This window comes from Ochotona curzoniae, unplaced genomic scaffold (assembly GCF_017591425.1).
Source record: "Ochotona curzoniae isolate NIBS_2020 unplaced genomic scaffold, NIBS_Ocur_1.0 scaffold_2587, whole genome shotgun sequence".
NCBI lineage: Eukaryota > Metazoa > Chordata > Mammalia > Lagomorpha > Ochotonidae > Ochotona > Ochotona curzoniae.
This window is the reverse complement of record NW_024467096.1, coordinates 12,537,708-12,561,402: the sequence shown is the minus strand read 5'-3', so window position 1 is coordinate 12,561,402 and position 23,695 is coordinate 12,537,708. Positions and strand designations below refer to the sequence as shown.

The 23,695-nt window shown below is 37.8% G+C and overlaps 1 protein-coding gene across 5 annotated transcripts in view; it reads left to right on the top strand.

Annotated features, from left to right (window-relative positions):
- The window catches only part of LOC121171399 (LIM domain containing preferred translocation partner in lipoma), a 694,421-nt gene that overhangs the window by 308,670 nt on the left and 362,056 nt on the right, over positions 1-23,695 (top strand). For all 5 annotated transcript variants that reach the window (XM_041003127.1, XM_041003129.1, XM_041003128.1 and 2 more), the window contains one exon: positions 5,595-5,707. In XM_041003127.1, the coding sequence (XP_040859061.1) occupies positions 5,595-5,707 (113 nt within the window). The remainder of the gene's footprint in view (positions 1-5,594; positions 5,708-23,695) is intronic.

Sequence of the window (23,695 nt, the reverse complement as noted above, 5' to 3'; positions counted from 1 at the left end):
CTGGGACCCTTACAGTAGAAGATAAATCAGGCAAATAGGCCACAACTCTTTTAGAGAGGAGAACAGATTGTGGTGGCAAAGGAGTGTGAAAGGACTGCAGCTATAATAGCATGTTGAGTAAATGTGAAACGTTTCTTTCATATCTGTAGTTAGAGTGGATGGAGAGTAAATAGGTTGAGGAAGCTGAGAGAAGTGATGCATTAAATGGAATTTTCCTCATTTGTTATCTTGTCCTCTGCTGTATCTCCACATTTCCTGCTGATTTTAAAAACTTTGCTTAGCAAAACATTTCTAAGTATTGAAAATGTCTCTATTTTATGTACTCATGTGATAAAATACAAACATATATGATTTGTAAAGTATAAATTAATAAAATAATTCCATTTAAATGGATAATGCATATATGCAAACAAATATACTGCCTTCTAACAGAACTAAGGACAAAAAACAAATAATAGCATCCATGGATGTACAACACATTTTCAGTGATGATGAAATTACTCAACAGGTGATTTTTAGAAGGAGTGATTTCAATATAATAAGAGCTGTATTATGTAGGGAATTTTTTTTTGAATTGGGGGGGAAAGCTCAAAGTGTCCCCCTAAGATCTAGAAGAAGACAAGAATGTTTGCTGTTATTACATTTAATTATTTGGTATTAGAAGTCCTAACAGAACAACTAAATAAGACAAAATAAAATACAAACTGACAGGAAGGGGAAGCAGTCAAATTACTCCTTTTGTAGATGAAAAGAGTCTATATATAGATATAAACCTAAAAATTCTAGCTGAAAACTGTTAGACCTGATAAATGAATTCAGTAAAATTTCAGGATACAAAACCAACAAATAAAAATCAATTGAATTTTTCTACACAGAGGACAGCCTTGATGACAGATTAAGAAAGCATTCTTACTCACAAAAGGGACTGAAGAAACTTTGAAGAATCAACTTTTCCATGGAAGCAAAAAACTCCAAGATTTAACAAAATTACAAAGCCTTTGTTAGATACAATGAAATTGGAAAGATCACCCATATTCATGGATTGGAAGAACTGGTGTTATTAAAGTGTCCCAAGGAATAAAAATAATTTACAGACTCAGTGCAAGGTCTGTCAACATACAAATGCATTCTTCATAGAACTTGAAATAAAATCATAAATTTTACATGGAACACAAAAGGCTGAGTTGCCTAACAGCAATTGAGGTAAAAAGAACAGAAGTTGATGCAGAACAATACTTGAGTTCAATACATACTCTAGAGCTGCTGAATGCAACACAGCATGGGAACATTGTCGAATCCAATACATAGACTGTTGGGAGTAAGTAGGGATGACAAATATAAATTCTCACAGCCATAGCCACTTGATTGTTGACGAAGGCACCAAAAACATGCAGCAGTGAGAAGTAGTTGCGTCAAAAATTAGTGAGGTGAAATTTGGACATTCTGTTGCAATCACTCAACCCAAAATGCATCAGAAAACCTAATTTTAAGAAATAAAGCTAAAAAGTATGAGAAGAAAACACGGGGAAAACCTGCTAAGCCATTAATACAGGTCATTTTCTCTATAAGTCCTCAAAAGGATTACAAAATAAACAACACTATATTAAACTAGAAAACTTCTGCCCAACCTCCAGAGTGAAGAAGCAGCCTGTAGAATTGGAGAAGCCATTTTTAAAATGCTTTTATAAAAATGAATTACTATACTATGGATATATACAAAACAAAAAATCAGCAGTAGAAAAATAATCTAACTTAAAATGATACGAATAGGTTTTTCAAAAGACTGGAAATGGCCAGCAAGAATCTTGGGAAGAATGCCCAACATCACCAAACATCCATGAAATATAAATCAAAATCCCAGTGAGATTTCATTTAAGTTGGAATATCAATTATCACAACAGCAAAAGAGGAACAATTCTGGCAGGGGGCAGAGAAGAGAACACATCTGTGCCTTGGTGCTTGGAATGTAAATTGTTACAGTGATTGTGGGAAAGAGTACGGAAGGTCCTCATAGCAGAAGTAGATCTGCCGTCTAATCCAATTGTTCTGTTTTGTGTTATACAGCCATAGGAAATGAGACAAGCATCTCAAAGAGATGTTCACTCCACGTTTGCTGTATAAATATTCACGATAGCCAAGACAGAGAATCAACCACTGTGTTTATTGACAGATAGAGTAAGGAAAATTTGGTATTAATATACAGTGCAATGTTAGTTGACCCCTAAAGCATATGAAATCCTGAAATTTATTGCTAAATGGAAGGCAGTGGAAATAATTATAAGTGAGAGAAAGCAAGGACATAAAAATCCCTACATGAGGCCTGGCGGTGTGGCCTAGTGGCTAAGGTCCTCACCTTGAAGGCCCGGGATCCCATATGGGCACCAGTTCTAACCCCGGCAGCTCCACTTCCCATCCAGCTCCCTGCTTGTGGCCTGGGAAAACAGTTGAGGATGGCCCAAAGCTTTAGGACCCTGCACCCGTGTGAGATACCCGGAAGAAGTCCCTGGATCCTGGCTTCGATCCGCATAGCACCGGCCATTGCGCTCACTTGGGGAGTGAATCATTGAATGAAAGATCTTCCTCTCTGTCTCTCCTCCTGTCTGTATATCTGACTTTCCAATAAATAAATAAATAACTCTTTAAAAAAATCCCTACATGTTCTCTCTTAAATGTTGAAGCTAAAAGAAAGATTATGTCATTGTAGAAGAGGGTAGAATGATAAGCACCAGAGGATTGGGAAGGTAGAGCAGAAGGGAATAGACAGGACAATGACCGCTAAAATACAATTAGATATAATGAGTAAGTTCTAAGTTCCAGACCTCAGTAGGATGAATACAGTGTATAATAATTAATTATATAGTTGATGAAGAATTAGAAGAGAGGAGTTAGGTGACTATAAATAATTACAAAATATAATGTTAATTATTCTAACTTGATTATTTAATATTGAATACATCAATTAAATCATACAAATCAAATCATATTACTTGTCATTTAAACTATAAACAGAATTAAGTTTTCCCTCCCACTCAAGTTTTTCAGATGGGAAATACAGCCTATTGGCAACTTGCCATTATCAGTTTCTTGGGAATTCATTCCAAAGGTATTCCCCTGTGAGACTTAACATCATCTTATATTCATTATCATACAAATGTTAAAATTAATTTGCTCATCTCTTGAAATACAGAGCTACTTACCAGAATTCTTTTAATTAAATTTTTAAAACATTTATTGATTTTAAAGTCAGAGTAAGAGAGAAAGAGAGAGAGAGAGAGAGAGAGGATGAATATGAGAGAGATCTTCCATGCACTCATTCTCTTCCCAAATGGCTGCAACAGGTGGGGGTGGGCATGGCCCAAGTTAGGAGGCAGCTTGCTTTTAGGGGTGTTTATTTGTCTTTTGTAGACCACCGTCTCTGCTTTTATAGGATAGGATAGGATGGTAGTATCACATCGTATTGTATCGTATCGTATTGTATCGTATCATATTGTTTGTTCGGTTCTGATGCTGTTTGATGTTCTGTGTGACCTAAGAAAATTTGATGAAGTGTAAAAATGTTGAGTACATCTCTTCTAAAGTGAATGCAAAGATGAGAACCTGAAAATTTGGTAATTTTTAATGACATAGACCTCCTTTGCTCTGTCACTTCAGGTCTCATTCTGAGGCTTCTTATATGCCATGACAGGAAAGAGTTGGTGGACAGTATTTTTTACTTAGTAAATTTTAAATTTATTTTTTTCAAAGGGTGTAAGGCCATATGAATAGTATGAAGTTTCTCAATCTTGACTGCACATTGAACTATGTTCTATGTTTGAAAGGACTGTTGGTACCTATTCAATCCTCCTCACACAAGTTCTCTCATCCTCAAGATTCGGAAAGGATTGTTTTGAGATTTAATGTCAGCTTAAGTATTTTTGTAAAGGTTTTCTTAGTGAATCTGGTTTGTAGTTGGGAGTATTAAATGGGACTAATAATGTCTTGTGAGACTTATAACCCTTATAAGGCTATGGGCCTTAGAAATGTAGACTACTGGGCCTCTTCCTACACCTACTAAATCTGAACTCCTGAATGGTATTGAACCATGTATTTAAACCATTGCTTCCGCAGACCCTTTTGCACACTAGAGTTTGACATCATTAGTATGGTAGAGAATTCTTGTGCGAATGAGAGGTAGTTTAATGAAAATCTTAGCTCAGTAGTAGCTTTGCCATACCATGATCAGATCACAGGTTAGGATAATTCCATTCACTTTATTGTGCCTGGCTTGAGTCCCTAGTACATTACTATGGAGTAGGCTTTCTGCGTACATCCACTCTAGGCGACAATAGACATGACTCTAGTACTTGTGTCCATGCTACCCGCTTGAAGACCCAGACTAAGTTCCAGATGCTTGGTGTTTGGACTGGTGTGTTTCTGACTCTTACGACCATTTGTGGGGTTAAACAGCAAATAGAAGTTCTATGTCTCTTTGTATTTCAAAGAAACATGTTTTTCTAGAAATGTAAAGTGAAAACAAATTATTTAGGAGAAAAATAAAAAGCCTCTCACATTGTGCAGTGCGTAGTGACAGTCCACCAAGTGGAGTGCCACAGAGGGAGGACCTTGAGTACTTGGGAGTCTGAATTCTGCTGTGGGCTAGCAATGATGGCCAGTGTGTTCTTTATAACAATGTCATCCTTCTGATCCTAAAATTTTTTATTTATAAGGCAAAATGGAGGCAAAGTGAACCATTTCAAAAATGTATCAGAATCATCAAACCAGCTTACCACACTATCACATATCCATCCTTCCTTCTTAGACTTTTTTTTTCTGAAGCCTCTTAGAATGTTTTGATACTATCCAAACAGAACTCAGTGATGGAGGCTGCTTCACTCTCTAGTAAGAGATAAGTAGCTAAAAAGCAAGGAGGTGCCACTTCCCATAAATGGATGCTTCTTTCCCAAAATAGGAAAATCTTTATTACCAGGAAAATGAGAAACAGAGCATGTTTAAGCATGAGTGTCTGTTTTTCCAGTAGAGTTTCTTGCAATATTGCACCATGAATCATATAGCTCTTGAGCTGTGTATATCTTCAATAGATTTGATGCTTTTCAACAACTCTAACTTCAATGTATTGCTTTTGCTAGAGATGCTGGGGTTTCATGCCATGACAATTTCCTTGTTCTTGCTGAAATTCTAGCTTTGATACATTTAATTTCAGTGTTTCCTAATCTGTACAATCCAGGAAAATCTGGCTTGTTTCTGTATCTGCACATATATTGTCCTTTATTAAAATGTTTGATTGTATAGCTTCATAAATTGCATCTTATATTATCCTCGCTCTTTTACACATTTGGGGCCTTCTATTTTACTGAAAATGTATTAATTCAAGCACCAGTTCTTATCCAATCCATCCACTTCCCCCTCGTTACTCTTCTTACTTGGACTAGACCTCTGAATAGCAGGTATTATGCCATGTCTACACAGAAAATCCAGTACTCTCCTGGGAGTTAAGTGATAGCCAATTGTGTGTCAATTCCAACCACAAAGAATGTCAGGGAAGACATCGTAAAGGTGTACCCTATTCATTTTATGTGTATTTTTCCTTTCTCTAGGAGATTTTCTGCCACCACCACCTCCACCTCTGGGTGATTCTGGAGTAGTTCCATCTGGCTCTGGAAACTTCCCTCCTCCACCACCCCTGGATGAGGGCACTTTCAAGGTGCAGGTAAGATCCATGGTTGGAGCTGTACTCATAAACCACACTAGGAAGATCACACATTTAGTGATTGTTTCTGTGTGAAAAAACATATACCTAGAGCCTGTAGAGAACTTTATCTCTTATAAAAAGCTGACAATTGAATGCAAAATGCCCAGTTCAGACTTCTCCAAGTTCTTCTGGCTTACATTTGGCAGCCCTAGACATCCCTTTACCAACTAGTATCATTTCAAAACTCAAAGCCATTTTTTTTTAAATCGCTCAGGAGAAGCCCATGTTCTCTGAGCTTTACCTCATTGGACCTAAAGTTTTTAAGTAATTAGAGCAAAATCTTTACAGTAACAGTAACAGCAAAATTCCATGAGGGTCGTTTTTTCAGGATAATTTCAAGGATGCATAATGTAGATGTATATCAAGTGCATAGAACTCACGTGTTCCAGAGCCGGTTGATTACAATGTATTTCAGAGTTGGAGTCAGAAGGAATGCTACTTTTCAGATCTTAGATCACTGCTCTTATCAATGAGATGCCTGTCAGGAAGGAAAGCAACTATTGTTGAATTACTGTTATCTTCTTAGATATAATGGCCTGAGAGCGTGGGGAGTGATTTTTCTAGCAAGGCATATTTGGCTGTTTATGATGTCATTTATGGGCCACACAGAATTTTCAAATTAAGAAGTAACATTTCAGATTTATTGAGCTTTCTGTCTTACCTGTAGTTGCCTTGAGAGAACTAAACCAAATGATTTCTTTGGCCCAGAGAGATAGGGAATAAATAGAGAATGTTTCCTTAAGAGAAACATTGGAAGAATTTGTAACTAAAATGAAATTTTGTCTGTTATTAGCTTCAAAATAACAAGAGTAGGAAGCTACTGAGAAAATAGAGGTAGCACAGGTTAGTTATAACTTGATAGCTATGGTGTGTGTGGATATTTATTTTTTTATTCAATCCATTTTGCTATGTTTTAAAAATCCCACAGTATTTGTACAGTGTTCCGCTGAAGTTGCTTGAAAGATGTGATAAAATGTGCATGAATTTCAAATTTTTTATACCAAAATAAACATACCTTTCAAATTATGTCCTTTCATGGACTTTTAAAAGTATACATAAAAGGTGTATAAAAGAAAAATAAGATATCCATTGGTCTTTTGTGTTCTAAATTTCGTACTGGAGAATATTAAGAAATGATTCAATGATTAAATCAGAGATATTCTGTGTTCTGATGCATTATTCAAAACTCTAGCAATTCTGTCACTAAGAGGACTTATGATTCTGCACTATGCAATTTACAAATTACCGGAACTAGTGAAAGTTAAAATATATCAATCCACAATTTGTTAGAAGGGGTTAGTTGCGCTGGGAACACCAAGTTGGACTGAGAGGGTGACAGAGACGTGAAGAGGAAGGAATGAGCCATACAGATTTCACAGGCAGTTTATTTTTCTGTAGTCGATATGAAGAAATGGAAGAAACTTTTTGTTTTATTGATAACTTGAGATATGTTAGTTCCCGTTGTAATTTACATGTTCCAATTCTGTTTGGTGTCTAGATCCTTTAAAAGTATTGAAGCATTAGAAAGCAAATTTTCTGCAAAACAGAGGACGGGGAAGGGAAGATGGGGAGGGAGGGAAGATGGAGAGGGAAGGAAATCCATGAACTGTGTCATGAAAAATAAAATTTGAAAAAGAAATTGAAAATGGCTTTAAAATAATAATGAAGAAATGAATGAGGAAGCCTCTGCTAATAGGACAGTCATCCAAACAAAAACACAGTGACTTTGATTTGGCTTTAACATCTTTTGTAAATCTTTACTGGTTTTCATTGACTTTAATAAATTCTAGTTTTCATTGTCAGAATCTTTTACCTCACTGGTTATATTTGTTCCTATATATGCTTATTTTATTTTATTGGTTACTGAAATGGGATTATATTCTCATTTCTTTTCTGATAGTTGCTTTTAGTATATGAGCTGCGGTACTGATTTTTTCTTAAAGACTTATTTATTTTTATTGGAGAGGCAGATACACAGAAAAAAAAGGAGTTATAGAGAGAAAGATCTTCCATCTGCCAATTTACTCCCCAAGAGGTCGCAATGGGGTGAGCTGACCCAATCCGAAGCCAGGAGCCACGAGCTTCCTCCAGGTCTCCCAAGTGGACGCAGTGTCCCAAGACTTTAGGCCGTCCTCGACTGCTTTCCCAGGTCAGAAGCAGAGAGCTGGATGCAAAGTGGATCTGCCAAAATTAGAATTGGCATCCAGATGGGATTCCAATGTATGTGAGGCTAGGATTTTAACCTCTAGTATATTGCGCCGCACCCAGTACTGATTTTTAATAGCTTTTTATCTGACTACTTTACTGTATTTGCTAATTGATTCTGATAGTTCTTTGATGCAATCTTTAGGATTTTGTCCGCACATGAACATGTAGTCTGCAGAGATAATTTGACTGGCCAATCTCCAGATTCAGTGTCTTCCACCTTTTTCTCCTCCTGCCTAATTATCCTGGGAAGAGCTTTCTGTATGATGTTGACTACAAGTGTGGTGAAAGTGGACATCCTTGACTTGCCCATGTGGCTTTCATATTTGCGAAAAGCCTTTTTCTGTACGGGCCTTCTTCCTGTAAATGCACTCAAGCCACGGCTTTGTTTTTGAAGGGGAAGGAAATAAACAGAAAGCTTGTTGCCATGCTGGCTTATGTTCTCTGTAAAACAGAAGGGAAAGGATAAAAAATAAAATGCCAGTTGCCAAATGGAAAAGGACAAATCTGGTAGGGTGAGCAAGTTATTTGGAGACTCTTCATATGGAAGACAGTTGGCAAGCTCACAAGAAAATGGACATGTCCTTGCCTTGTGTAATGGGAACTTAGATGTGAAAATGGCTTGGCCCTGCTCTGGCCATATTTGTGCTACCTTGGGATATGAGTTATGATGTAGCTTAAAGTAATATGATTCTCAGAGAAAATGTTGTACTCTCTCCTCTCAGCTTTGGTAAAACCTAATGTTGCCAAGTCCAAATTATAGCTGGTAAATGTGTGTTTTTATGTAGATATCTGTTTATATTTCCAGCCAAATTTTTTAGATTAGAGCCAAAAGAAAGTCGACCAAGTGTGACTATGAGAGTTCTAAGATTTTTAAAGCTGAAAGGAGCCTTGGAGATTGTTTACACCAGCCTTGATGCCAGGCGTGTGGTAACAGCACCTTCAAGTAATTGCTAAATGAATGAATGAATCCCTCCCCCACAAGCACCTATTTTTTTTTAATTGAAATTCGTAAACTGTGATTCAAAGGTGTATGAATCCTTTGTTTTCTTTCTTCTTTTTTAAAGATTTATTTATTTTTTAATGGAAAGTCAGATGTTCAGAGAGGAAAGAGAGAGGAAGGTCTTCTGTTTGCTAATCCGCTCTCCAAGTGGCCACAATGACCAGAGTTGAGTGGATCCAAAGCCAGGAGCCAGGAGCTTGCTGGGTCTGCTGTGTTGGTACACGGTCCCAAGGCTTTGGGCTGTCCTCAACTGCTTTCCACGGCCACAAGCAGGGAACTGGATGGTAAGAGTGGATGCCAGGTTTAGAACCCATGCCCATATGGGATCCTGGCACATGCAAGTCGAGGACTTTAGCTACTAGGCTATGCCACTGGGCCCAACTCTAATAGATCTCTTCCAAGTCTGAGAAATTTCTGCTTCTGTCTGGACCTTCTCCATTTTCCCTACTGCCCCACCACTTTTCCATGATGGCCTGCACACTTGGCTTTACTTCCGTTCTCTTTCTGGCTATAAGGATTGGTGATTTTGTGGGGTGGATTATTTTCTTTAATTTGGAAGGCCAAGAGGGTGCTCTGACTTGGCTTCATTCTGAATTTTTGACATGTGCTGTGATTTTTTTTTTCAAAAGTCATGGAAGTATTTAGTGTCAAGAATTTTTATTTGAGAATTCTCATTTTTTATGGGAAAATGATTATGTTCATGAGGCGTGGGTAATGAAGGACTGTTTCCTTTGTACAAATCAAATTGACTTCAGTGTCTGTGAGGATTGGAGTGACCTATGGCATATTCTTTACACATTTATTTATTGTCTCTTCATTGACTATAACTTCAGTGTCATCTCTAAGTAGACACATTTGCGAAGAATTCTAGCCTGAGACCTGGCAACATCAATCCACTGCTCCAAGTCTCCCTCTGTTGACTGTTGCTTAGCTTTGGTGTTATTTGATATCACATTTGCAAATAATCCCATTTTCTTCCATCCTATGTAACATTTTTTAAGGGGAATTATAAAGAAACTTTCCACAGAACTTTACATTTTCATAGGAATTAAAAATCATACGTTCAAGTCCCCTCTTTTTGCATTTTTTTTTCAATTTAACATGATGTTTATGGGTCACTATTGTACATAAGGTAATACTGAAGAATAAGCTGGTGGATCAGATACCATATTTAGAACTGAAATTGGGATTGTCATTATACACAGTTATAAAATGAAAGTATCTTATGATAATGCATGCTGTAGTTATCCTTGTCAGGCCAGAAATATAACCTCAGCCCTGTGGTATTGGAGCAGGAGGGTCATATATGAACCTTGTTTGGAGTTGTACAAGAAGGGTTCTAGGAAGCATTTCATTTGATCTGAGCTTTTAATGTCTGAATGATATCTGAATTTTCAATTGGGGTGGCTGGGGTTTTCAGTACTAAAGTATTAATGATTAAAATAGTGGAGGAAGCTGTCACCTGTAACACTGGGAGCTCCAGTGGGCCTCCTTCTTGTCTTAGCTGCTCCCCTTCTGATCCAGCTCCTTGCTGACGGTCTGGGAAAAGCAACAGGATATCTTTCCACATGGGAGACCTGGATGAAGGCTCTGGCCTGACCTAGACCTGGACATTGCCACCACTTAGGGAGTAAACTAGTGGATGGAGTGGAAAATTAGTATTCTCTCTCTCTCTCTCTCTCCCTTCCTCCCACCCGCTGTCTCCCTTTTCTTCTCTAGCCCTGACTTATAAGTAAATAACTACTAAAAAAATTAAAATAGGAAAGAAAACATTAGTTTGAACAGCATTATATTTTAAGATGTTCTAAAATCTTCACCAACTCATTGCACGTGATTCTTATGTGAAATTCAAGATAATTGTAATACCTTCTGATCAGTTGTTGAATGCCACATTGTGATATTAGCATGTCACAAAGAAAATAATACATACTAGCACTAATAATAACTTGGAAATCTGCATGTTGACATTTCTGTAGTGTCTGGTAGATTTCTTTGACATCTGAGTCACATGTGAGCATATGTACCCAATGTTTTGCTTAGCCTTTGTCTGATTGCTTTGCTTGACTTTTCACCCTGTCTTCCAGTTGATGATTCCTAACTCTGCCTGTTTCATTGTGGTCCAGGCTTGTGGCTTGCATTTTGATGCCAACTATCCCGTGGTTGGATACTTTTGGTTTTTATCTCTCTTTTTGTGTTCATTTAGGCAAGATGGTCATGATTGCCTGGGATATTCTGATCCCTCCAAGTCAGAAAAGAGACGCCTTTTGTCTACGACTGATTACTCCAAATGTTAAGCATTTCATTTTTAAAGATGTATTAGCTTGTTTGAAAGGCAAAGCATCAGAGAGATGAACCAAAGTGATAAAGAAGAAAGATTGAGGTTATCTACCAACTGGTTCCTCCCCAAAATGCTTATAACAGCCAGGTTTGGGCAAGGTTAAAGCCAGGGGCCAGGAACACCATCCAAATCTTCCACGTGGATGATGGAGGTCCCAATATTTGAGCCTTCTAGCTCTGCCTTCCCAAATGCATTAGCATAGCAGGAAGTTGGATCCCAATTGGAGTAACTGGCAGTTGAACCAGCACTCTGCTATAGAATGCTGATGATTCAGGCAGTGCTTGAATCTGTGCCACAAGTCAGGTTTTTTTGCTTATTTTTGGACTCTAATCTAATGATCTATGGTTTTCTCCAAATCTTTTCTCATGCATCATTTTCTAGATGCACAATCAAATGAATGGTTAGGTCAAAAATGAGATAGAGACATATTGTCTACCTCAAGGAGCTGATGAGTAAATCTACTGTAAGAGGTGACTTTTCTAAGAGTGAGAGCAGCTCTGTGCTTAGAACTACTGAAAAGAGGAGAAAACTCTGACATAATTTTCTTTAAAATAAGCCTTGAAACACTGCAGAATAAGCTTTGTGTTACGTTTATGAGAGCTCTTCTGTACTCATGTATGCTGTATGATCACTTCGCATCATTTTTCCCACTTGTGTGTTTTATATGTTACACTGAACAATGAGAATGTGAGAAAATGACATTTTAGCAGAATTTTCACTGGTGTCTGTGTCCTGTGAATTCTTTTTAATACTGTGGAAATCACAGTGATGGAATGGCTACATGCTACTTGCAGAAACAAAGAACTCAATCCCTGTGCCACATTCATTAATGAACTTTGTAAAATAGTCACATGAACTGACCATGGATGCTATTAGGAAATCTTACATAGGCAGTCATTCCTTCTGCTGCCTGTTAGTGGTGTAAGGAAAGAGGAGGCTGAGTGTGAAAGAAAATATAGGATACTGAGGTTGAGAGTGTAGGGAGTGGGCAGTATTGTCTGAGTAAAAACAAAGTGATCAAGAGAGCTTTAACCCATTCCAAAGTGGTTGTTCTTTCTGAATAATAAGGGTACAAGCAAATCTTAATGCACAAAAACATACCAAAAACATAGTTGAGATGTTTATTTCCTCCAGACTCGCAGCCTCTGTACTTCTGAATCAGGAAGCCCTAGTTGATATACAGGTTATTTTGGCTTTCGCAGAAAATGTTGGTGCAGCAGTTGCTTTCTTTTTGATCATCTCCTAATTTTATGGTCCATGTGTGTAGCTCAGCCAAATTCTTAAATGTGTGGCTGGCTCTGGTCACTGTGACTTTCTAGAAGCAAATGTCAAAGTTTTCCTGCTTGTCTTTTATGCTGAATCATCACTTGAGTATTCAGATGGAAAGAGAGGGGATATTTTTGGTGCATGGACTTGTCTTACAGTAATAGATCAAGGGACCACAAGGCAGTACTTCAATGTTTCATTCAGCATGTTGAACCTTTCTTGAAATGTGAATTTGTTATCCTGAGCTGTAAAAACTTTTACAAGATACAAAATATTGGGGGATTGCAAGTAGAGCAACTACATTGGCACGCACACTAATCATCTTTATCCGGCCAGTTGCCTTGATAGGGTTGAGGATGTACTACTGCTGCCTACAATTAAAGATGGATTAATTTCTGGATTAAAAGCAGCAGTCTTATAAGAAAATTGCCTGAAGCCTGTGTGTTAGCTTTTCAGTTTGTGAGCGGCAATTTATGACACTTTTTATTACAAAATGTTTCCTTCTGATCCAGTCAAAATTCTTATCCCATTTCTCTCTCCCATCAATAATCTGTCTGTTTGCTTCAAAGCTTAAATTTGGAAGCAGGCATGTCATACATCAGTTAAGCTTCCTTTTATGACAACACTGTCCTTCTTCAGAGTACCTGAGTTCAGTTCCCAGAGCTGGGTACTGACTGCAGGTTCCTGTGAATGCAGCCCCTGGGAGGCAGTGGTTGAGGTTCAAACGGTTGAATTTCTTTCATATGGCTGGGGAATCCAAATTGAGTTCCTGGATATGACTTCAGTCAAACTTGTACATAAAAAAAAAAAAACATACATTGGATTGAGGTGGGCATGGATGTCTGTCTCTGACTATGACAAGAAAAAAAAGATGATGTTTTAAAAAATTAATACATGTAAATCAATATAAATTAAATGTTTTCAATTATGTTATTTCATCAGAGGAAAATTATGACCTACATGTATATGCCTACCTCCATTTAACAAATGAAGCTTAAACATTCTTATTATTCCTACTTCATCCTATGCTATTAAAACAATTATACATGTGTTACATTTTAATTTGATAAATGCTAAAAATTCTTTATTACACTAAATTTCATAACCAGAATGGTATGTAAACTAGAGTTTTTTTAAAAAAGATTTTTTAAGTCACATATACAGAAAGGAGGAGAAACAGAGGAAGATCTTCCATCTGATGATTCACTCCCCAAGTGGCCGCAACTGCTGATGCTGAGCCAATCCAAAGCCAGGAGTCAGGAGTTTCTTCCAGGTCTCCCATGCAGGTGCAGGGTCCCAAGGCCTTTGGCCATCCTGCACTGCTTTCCAGACTACAAGCAGGGAACTGGGTGGGAAGCAGGGCCACTGGAATTAGAACCTGCGACCATATGGGATCCTGGCGCTTTCAAGGCATGGACTTTAAGAACTATGTTATACCATGGAGTCCCGGTATGTAAACAATAGTTTTAAGGACCAGTATTATGGTACATATCAAGTACCAACTAAATTTCTGTCTGTTCCACTTTTTGCTGCAATCCTGTATATGGATGAGCTGCAGAGGACAGGCATAATGGGGCGCTTTGTAGAAGACACAGATGGAGTTCCAGGCTCCTGGCTTGGCCCTGGCTGTTTGCTTGGAGAATGAACCAGCGGAACGAAGATAGCGTTGTTTTTGTGTCTTGTTCTCTTTTTGTCACTCTGCTTTCAAATTAGAAATCCTATACATAATTACAAAACAAAAACTATTTGCTTGACCTATTGCACTATTTTTATTGCTATTCTTTTATTTTTCATCCTAGTTCCTTCCTTTATGCTCTTGTGTTCTTCCACAGAATTTCATCAAGTGATTTTATGAAAAGGCTATCTGGGTTATATGTATCCCATATATGTATACTTTTTATGTTTCACAGTGACTTTTATTGACCATAGTATTCTTCATGCAGTCAAATGTTTATTCATATATGAGCATATTCTATAGAATTTGTAAGACAATAGAATTGATAGTTTATTTTGTTAAAAAAATTTTTTTGAAATCTGTTATGGTATTCTCATCCCACGAATATTTGAAGATCTTTCACATGTGTGGCTGAGAAGTATATATGCTTTTGGCAGTCTGAATTGATGATTTGTTTCAATATTTCTGATAAATAATTTGCATATATTCTTACTCAGTATTCCCTACTTGGTGGGTACTCTCTCCTGCAGCTCTCAAAATTTTCTTAGTCTTCGCCTTTGACAGTTTTTTACTTTGAATTCATATTAAGTAGATTTTGTGGTGCTTCTTGGTTGTTTTTGCTCACGTTTTTCATGAAAACCTTGAAGTGCTTGACTATTATCCTTTCATGTTTTATCTGCCCATTTTTTTTTTCTCTAAGCTTTCTGGGACCCTGCACACTATGTACTTTGGTTTGAATGCTGTTGTCCTAACTGTCTCGTAGGTTTCCTTCAATTCTGTTCAGTTGTCTTCAATTGTTTTTTTTCTCTTAAGCTCAGCATATGTTGGTTTGTTTTCAATCTTGTTTCTGTCTCTTGCTTTCTCAATCTGCCTTTGAATTTTACATTTTGCGTACTATATTATTTGTTTCTAGAATTTTTCCCATTAAATTTTCTCCCTTTTCAAGGTATTTCCATTTTATTCATGTGCTGTTTTTTTTAGCAAACTAAGCTGCAGTTATAAAGTCTTTGTCAAGGAAATCTGTCAGACCTTTTGCAGGGACAGTTTTGTGTGATATTATTTGTTTTATATGAACTATACTTTTCTGTTCCCTTTTATGTATTGTGACTGTGACTTTTTTAGATCTTCATTTGAGTCTGATAATAATATCATTCTGGAAATCAGATTAATCTCCTTTTTCGGGATTTGCCAGCTTTATTTTTTGGGGGAAGAGGGTATTTTTTCTGTTGCTGTGTTTACTAACATAAAGTCCTTAGAAGTTTTGGGGACTGCCTTCTGGACAGTATGCAGTGACTTTCAAATTTTCCCATGATATGCAATTGTTTTGGGATCTCCTACTCTTGATTTTCTGTCTCTCAAAACAAGACAAAAAGTGAAATAAAGGGAGGAAAAACCAGTAGTTTTTCCAGTCCTCTGGAAGTCACTTAAACCGGACAGTAACATATAAGCACAATGGGAGTCTGTTTTCTCTTTATGCTTGTTATAAGAAACAGTAATCAATTATTAGAGTATGGATCTTTCATATTTGGAAGAAAAGTTCCTTTTTGGTCACCCTGTCTCCTGGCAGGAATGCTGCTGAAGAAATATATGCACAGCTAGTTGTCCAGTGACTGCAAGAGGTAGGATAGATAGCAGCTCCTGTACGAAGAGTGAAATTGACCTTAAGAAGCTACCATGCTATCGAGGTTTCAACCTTCAAGTCGAAGGCCTTTAAGGCAGCCCAGAGTTCTAAAATCCATTACAGTGGATTCTGGAAGTGCACTGGCTGTCTAGCTGGACATATATTTCCAGTGCTTCCTGTCCTGCCATCTTCCCAGAATCTTTTCCTTTTCCATTAATTTTCACTGAACAATATTGTCTTGATTTATCTACCCTATCTGCTACTATTCCTTTTTTCTCTTCTGTTAGATTCTCCTCCTTTCTCCTTTCCTTTTCTTTTGGGTGGGGGGGGGGGTTACATCCTTTCTCTTTTTTTACATTTTATTATTATTGCTGTCATTATGATACAGTTCCATATTCCCTTATCCCCTCCCCAATTCCCTCCTCCCCCCACCTAGTTCCTCTATATCATTGCTAACATATAGGTCTTCATACTCAGTCACATGTCCATCATTGCGGGCTTGGACAATGGCAGAGAGTCCAGAATCCTATTGTCAAGATATAGTAAACAGTTTCATTATAAGTCCATCTTTGTCTGGAAGTAGAAATGCATACCACACTGCATCTTCACATCTGGATGTTAGTTTCTATTTCACAGCTGCTGTATATCCCCTCAAATGAAAAGTCATGATACAAAATCAACAATAGAAAATTAAGAAAAAATTTACAATGTCATGAAGTTAAATGAACACGCTACTAGATATGACAGTCTCTATTACACAACTGCTGTACATTCCCTTAAATGAAAAGTCATGATACAAAATCAATTATAAAAAAATAGGCAAAAAGAGAATGCAGTGACATATTTCAGATTCTAAAAGAAAAGAATTCTCGGCCTAGGATAACGTACCCAGCAAAGCTTTCTTTCGTCTTTGAAAATGAGATAAAATTCTTCCACAGTAAAGAAAAGCTAAAACAATTAGCCTCTTTCAAACCTACCTTACAAATGGTACTTCAAGATTCTCCTCCTTTCTTCCTGCCTCTATATTCAGGTGTCTGCATAGAGTTCTCCCTTTGACTTTCTGTCTTCTCGCAGTAAAAGTCACAACTCTAATATAATCAGCTTTGATCTTTATGTATCTAATACATTGGACTTGTCATGACTTTTGGCATTCTATTTTTCTTTGGCAGCTGTAGTATCATTTATCCATATGATCTTTTCGCAGGAACATTCTCATGTCTACTCAGTTTGTTGTAAATTCTATTTTTCATCTTACATGAAACTTATTATATTCTGTTTAAATACCACTGTAATTTCTGATCCCAAAACTCTAAATTCTGTAGTCAGTGTTAGTATGTTTACATTTTTTAAAGTGCTTATCGCTAAATTTAAGTATTTTTTTATTTAAAATGACTCTAACATTATCTCTAAACTTTTCATTTTCCTGCCTGCCATTTTAGACCATTCCTTCTCTACATCATAGTAGACATGCTGCCTTGATTCTTCCTTTTCCATATTTCTCCTGTATATCCATAACTATTTAGTGTTCAAAGCTTGTTCTGTCACTAGAGCAACTATTTTATTTTATGCCACATTAGTGCTTTTTTTTCTCTTGATTTTTTTTTCCAGAACAATACGAGCTTCCTCACTTGTACAATGCACCTTAGCCCTTCAAATCTCCCATTTCAGTCTTTGCCGTTCTAAGGCTTAAGAACCAATTTTGTGTGCTTCTTGATGCTTGTTAGTTTTCCTTGTGTCTGGTTGCTGGAAGTTTGCTTAACTCTTCATTGATCATCTATCCATCTCTTTTAAAAGTCTTACCTCAAAGTAGGAGAGAGCTGGGGTGAGATAACCCCCAGTGCATGCAAATCTGTATCATGAGGAAAAATAAATTCTCATAATAAAAAAATCCTACCTTAATTTTCACTTTACTCCTCATATGTGATTGACACCTCTGGCTCATTTCATCCTTCTCTGTTCTGCATCTTCACACTATTAAGTGAGTAGTGCCATGTAGAGGCAGGGCCTCATATTGCTAAGAAATCCTATCCTGTTGCTTGTCAGTGCCTTTTCCATCACTGCATGTGCATATTAATCTGAATATTAGTAATAGTTTCTTAGAGTCTTGTTTTGAGGCTTAATTAAGAGGATTAGTGTAGAGTGTGCTTCAGTGCCCACTTTGTTGTGAAGACTATGGTGAGTTACTTAAGGAGAGATCATTGAATGCTGCTTGACTTTCTCTGACCCTTAATGTATGCCTCTTTCTAAAATGATATAATTATTTAATAGATATCAACCTTGAACCTAACTGTATTTTCATAAAGTCAGAGTCACAAAGTAGAGAGAGCTGTAGAAATCACTGAAAATCAACAATTGTGAGTCCTGGCATATGAAGTGGGCCTGATTCTGCTGATCTGTTCTGGAAATGAAGAAACTTGGTGACAGTTTCTAGGACACACAATTAGAGGTTTCAGGACCCCCAAGCCAATCTTGTTTCATTACCTTCTGTTCATCTGTGTTTTAGCTACTTAAGATTAGAGTACAAGTTGTCTGCTTTATCAGCTCTAGTCCTGATTCCATTGTGTAAGTACAGAGTACCGTTTAGTTGGTAGTTGTGAGTTGACTGATTGATTCATTCTTTGACTTGGCAGTAGAACAGCTCTGGGAAATGACTGTGGAGTGTGCGTTACTCATGCCTTATCACCTTTGAGATGCTTTTGACAGTGTTGTAAGCAGGCTCAGGGTTCACCATGTGCAGTTTCTGTGTACTGACTCAGGCTTGTGGGAAAGGAAATGGAAGAGGAAGTCATATACTACTTGAGCAAATCAAACTTTTCTATTTATAGGACTTGCTACTGTTTGGAAAGTATAGTCCCTGTTCATGACAGTCTGGCATGTGTTTCTTGAGTGCCATTTCCAAACGGGGAGAAAATAAATATGGGACTTTGTTATAGTGAAAATAGTTACTCAGTGAAATAAAATCAGTTCTCTCTTTTTCTCTTGATGAGACCTCAAACCCACTAGGCATGAATTCCTCAACCTCAAGTATGCATGTCAAAAGCTGATGTGGAATACAAGACTGGAGTCAGCAAAACCTAGTGTAACGAGATGTGTTTTGGTGTCTTTTATTGAAATGGAGAAGGGAATGGTAATGTTTTAGTGTAAGTACCTTTCAGAATGCCTCCCCCAGGAGAAGTTAACCTCTGGATTAGGGAGTATCTCTTCTTGTCAAAATCTGTCGTGTTTGCCTGAGTATATTACAGATGCTCCACCCCAACTTCAAACAACCTGGTTCATTTTATTTTGTTGCTCATTACAGCATTTGAGAGGTCCTTACCGTATACAGCTAGATCATTTTTAATATGCTTGCATACAATGACCTGATCTATATTCAGTTGGATTGCTATAAATAGTACAAATGATTGATAAGGAATGGCCATGGCACGATGGCTTTGAGTCAACTTCAGGAGTCCATTGAGGAGTCAAGAGCATCCATCAAGGTGGTGGTCTTGACCATGGAGGAAAGAAATTAGTATTCGGAGAGAGGAGGTTGTGAGAAAATTGGAGTCCATTATATTCTACAAGACTGAGGGTAGGGAAACTAGAATAGCATTTTTGCTTTGAGTCCTAATATTTCTCACATCAGTGGATCTTCCGACAATTCAGAACATTGAGGCCAGTATGTGAACAGTATTGGAGGAAATGTTGATGCCATTGAGCAGAATTGCACTTTGTCATCAACAGGGCTCTGCACAGGCCCCAGACGTAAACAGCTCTGCCTACAGAAAATTGTGGCAGTAGGGTAGGAGTACTGCGTTGCTATAATTAATGGTAATTTATGTATAATGCTGTATTGTTCTTTCTTATTTAATTGAATATGTGTTAAGCTCCAACAGGGTGCTATGAGTAATGCCAACTTACAGTTGATTTATCAGAACACCTAGAGGATTTTCTAAACACCAATAAGTGGAAACTCATAGCACCTGTTCAAGGGTGGTAAACATCTTTGCCATTTCCACAAATAAGGAAAAGTGAAGTAGATTGTGTTTGTTCTGTTGCCCCTGCAGGGAGAATTCAGAAGCGCCAAATAAGAGAAAAGCATTTTTCCTGTTCCCAGGAATTGGGTTAAAGCACATTAGCAAAGAGTGCTCAGCAAGTGTATTCAGAATTGTGGGATTTTAATTAAATTGTTCCAGTTATTGTTAGCACTTGGATTAGCAACAGACAACCAATGTGCAGGCCAGCAGATTCAAATGTAATGTACAATTGGAGGGGGATGGTGCAGAGCACTTTGTAGATGCAGATTACTGGGCCCTACTCTCAAATGGTAAAGTTGTTCAGTCTGAGAGAGGACAGAGTATTCCCCTTAAATTAGCACTGAGATGTATCTGCTCACAGAGTGTTCAAATTCCCTGCAAGACTCCACCTGAATCAACCCTCACCCTAACAGGGAGACTTATTATTTAATGGCTACAGTATAGCTAACACTCGTCTTGTAGAAACCTGTAACTGTTTCTTTCATAGACTGTACATCCAGCTAATGTTTGTAGAATACTAAGTGCTTACCATTTTAATTGCATGGGATTCTTCATATATATATATATAAAATCAGGTAAATATATATATATATATATATATTTTAACCTGATATTCAAAATGTCCCTGTGGGGTTTGTGAAGCTGTAACCAGGAATATCTGACTCCGTGGAAGGTCATCATGCTGATATAAGTCTGTCTAATGTGAATCTAGTAAGACTGGCAGTTCACTTGAAGTTTGAGCCACAGCTTCGAGGCTGCACGGCATTGGACAAATTAAAAAGAAGAAAAAAGAAAATGAAGAGATAAGGAAATTGACAGCAGAAAGCAGACAGATGATTGTTTTCTTAGACCTGAACCTATGAGGGCCCGGTGCAGTAGCCTAGCAGCTAACGTCCTGGCTTTGAACTTGCCGGGATCCTTGGGATCTTGCACCAATGTGGGAGACCTGGAAGAGGCTCTATGCTCCTGGCTTTGGATTGACTCAGCTCGGGTCATTGAGGGCACTTGGGGAGTGAATCATCAGACGGAACATCTTCCTCTCTGTCTTTCCTCCTCTCTGTATATCTCACTTTGCAATAAAAATAAATTTTTAATTTTTAAAAATTAAAATAAATAAAAAGAACTGAACTTATGAAATCTGTGAAGCTTGTTGTCTTTATATTAATAATATTTTTAACAGTTGGTAACAGAGACCTTGGTGCAATGGCTCAATGATCTAATCTTCTTCCTGCAAGAACAGGCTTCCTCTATAGGCACTGGTTCCTGTCCTGGCCGCTTGACTTCCCATCCAATTCCCTGCTTGTGGCTCTGGAAAGTAGTAAAGGACGTCCCAAAACCTTGGGACCCTGTGCTACCATTGGAAACCCAAAAGGGTCTCCTGGCTTCAGAGCAAATCAACTCAGTGATGGTAGTCCTCTGGGGAGTGAATCAGCAGATGGAAGATCTTTGTCTCTGTCTCTTCTTCTCTCTGTGAATCTACCATTCCAATACAAAATAGATCTTAAAAACAAAAAAGTTGGTGATAAAGCCCACAATCCTGGCTTTTCCTCGAAATGTAGCATCAAGAGTTTATTGTGGGAAGGAAAGGAGAAGGAACAGTTAAGCTTTCTTTTGCCCTTTGTCATTTGCCGTGTTCCTTTGCTGTAGACTGGGTTCTGAGCTATTGCTACACACCTACAAGACATTTCATTAGCCCTGAACTCTAAATATTGTATGAAGCATCCTGAGTGAAGCCTGAACTGATACCTGGACGAATCTGAAGGAGAGAAAGGGCTTTCAAGCTGAAATCAGAGTCATGCAGTTGCAGATGATACCAACCCTCACCTCTTATTCACCCTCTGAACTGTACCAGCTAAAGTAGCAGTCATGGCTTAGTAATCTGTTCAATTGTATCCCTGAAGGCTAAGGCAGGAAGGCTGATATGGCCTGATCACATTGGCCGTGTGCTGTTTCCTGAACTGAGAGATCAGTAGTTATCTGCCAGGGTTCCATACTCATTTTTTTTTTTTTTATCAATGGCGACCATTTTCACAAAAATAGGAATTCCTGCTGGGAGTGTTGTTAATGTAAATTGTCTGTGCACTGCCTAAAATATGTGTGATTCATACCATGTGTTTGTTCCCACATCAATGCTAAGTCCCAAGATACAATTATCCCTGCCCACTCACTCCTTCATCATGAGGACTGTGTTTATCGTTTAGATGCCTGTACCTTGGATACAGGCCAAACTTCCTATGTGACTAGGTTTTGCACACCTGCGTGATCTGGCCACAGTTGACTCTGTGAGTCTAATCTTACTCTGTTTATACCTAAAAGAACACTAGTGTCTGCCAAGGCTTTTGCATATTACAGAGTTCCTCCTATATCTTTATGCTCATGTGGTAAATATCTGAAGCACTTTTTTCTCCACCTAAGGTCATTTCAGTTCTCGCTGTTCATGCAGCTTTCACTGATTTATCTTATCTGTTGCCTTCTCTTTTTTCTTTCAAGTTCTTTGTCATTTTCCCTCTAATTTCTTGAAATAGAAGATACTGTCTTCATAGATTCTACACTCTAATATGGTTATTTGTACCTAGTCTCTTCAATGTAATCGTATGCATTTTGTGAGGGGCAGAAGACCGCTTACATTACTCTCTTTGTCCTTTCTGTTTCTCCTGTCCTCTTCCCTTCCGTGTCTCCTTGCTTATTCTTCCCTACCTTCTTCCACCCTCTCACTTCCTTTCTTCTGTGCTCCCTGCTTTCCCATATCCCATCTTCCCATCCTTCTCTCCTTCCTTCTTTGTCCCCTCCTTGTCTTCTCTCTCTCCTTCTGTTCTTTCATCTTAGTATGTATTGAATATTTGACAAATGTTTCTTGAAAAGTGAATGACGATTACCTTAAACGGAGGGAGTAAGTAACAAAAGCATACCAGAGCTGTTTCTTAGCTATTGTTAGTTATGACCTAATTCTTGATAAACTAATATTTTTGTATCACCCATTTCATGTCCGAAGGCAAGATCTTTCTCTGTTGAATATTTAATGATTAATTAACTAAATAATTAATTAATTTTATGTTGTAGTTCCAAAGGCTCTGGGATTTTCTCAATGAAACTATTAAATATATCCAGGATGCTGGACTCTGCCATTCTCTACACCTACAATATCAGAATACACTTAAATATTAGAATGATGGGCTTTGGACTGTTTCTGAAGGACTATATATTTGTGATAAGACAGGGCAAATCAGTGGCAGGGAGGGGATATGTGCAGGGCAGAGAAGAAATCCCTGTTGTGTTTTGAGCCCAGTATCATACCAGTGCAAGAGTTTGGAGACTAAATATTTGAGTCCCAAATTAAATTTTATGTATTTACTACCAAAGAGACTTAGAATGATTGCTCACTTTTCTCTTTGATGCTTGACATCTTCTTTTGTTAAGCAACAATCCACTAATTTCTAGCATTGGTTGGAGAACCCAAAGAGAGTATTTTGTGAAACTTACAAGCATAGTCACTTCTTCATTGATAATGGCAGAGAAAACTGTGACTTTTTCATCCCAGGTTCTCTATGCAAGTTCTGTTCCTTGCTGCATGCAGTGAACAGTGGCTGTCTGGTAGTGTTGACAGCTTTTAGGCCATTTCCTCAACTAGATCGGAACAAGAAGAACCAGCAAGAGAAAATGATGGTGATATTTCAGATGCTTATTAGGGAGTTGATGCATCTTTTATTGCTACAAAATAGGATTCAGGCAATTTTCGATAATCTCCCCATTTCTTTTCCACTGTTAGCTTTTGTGGTAAGACATCATGTGTATTTTGCCTTTTCCTGTCTTGCATGCCTTTTT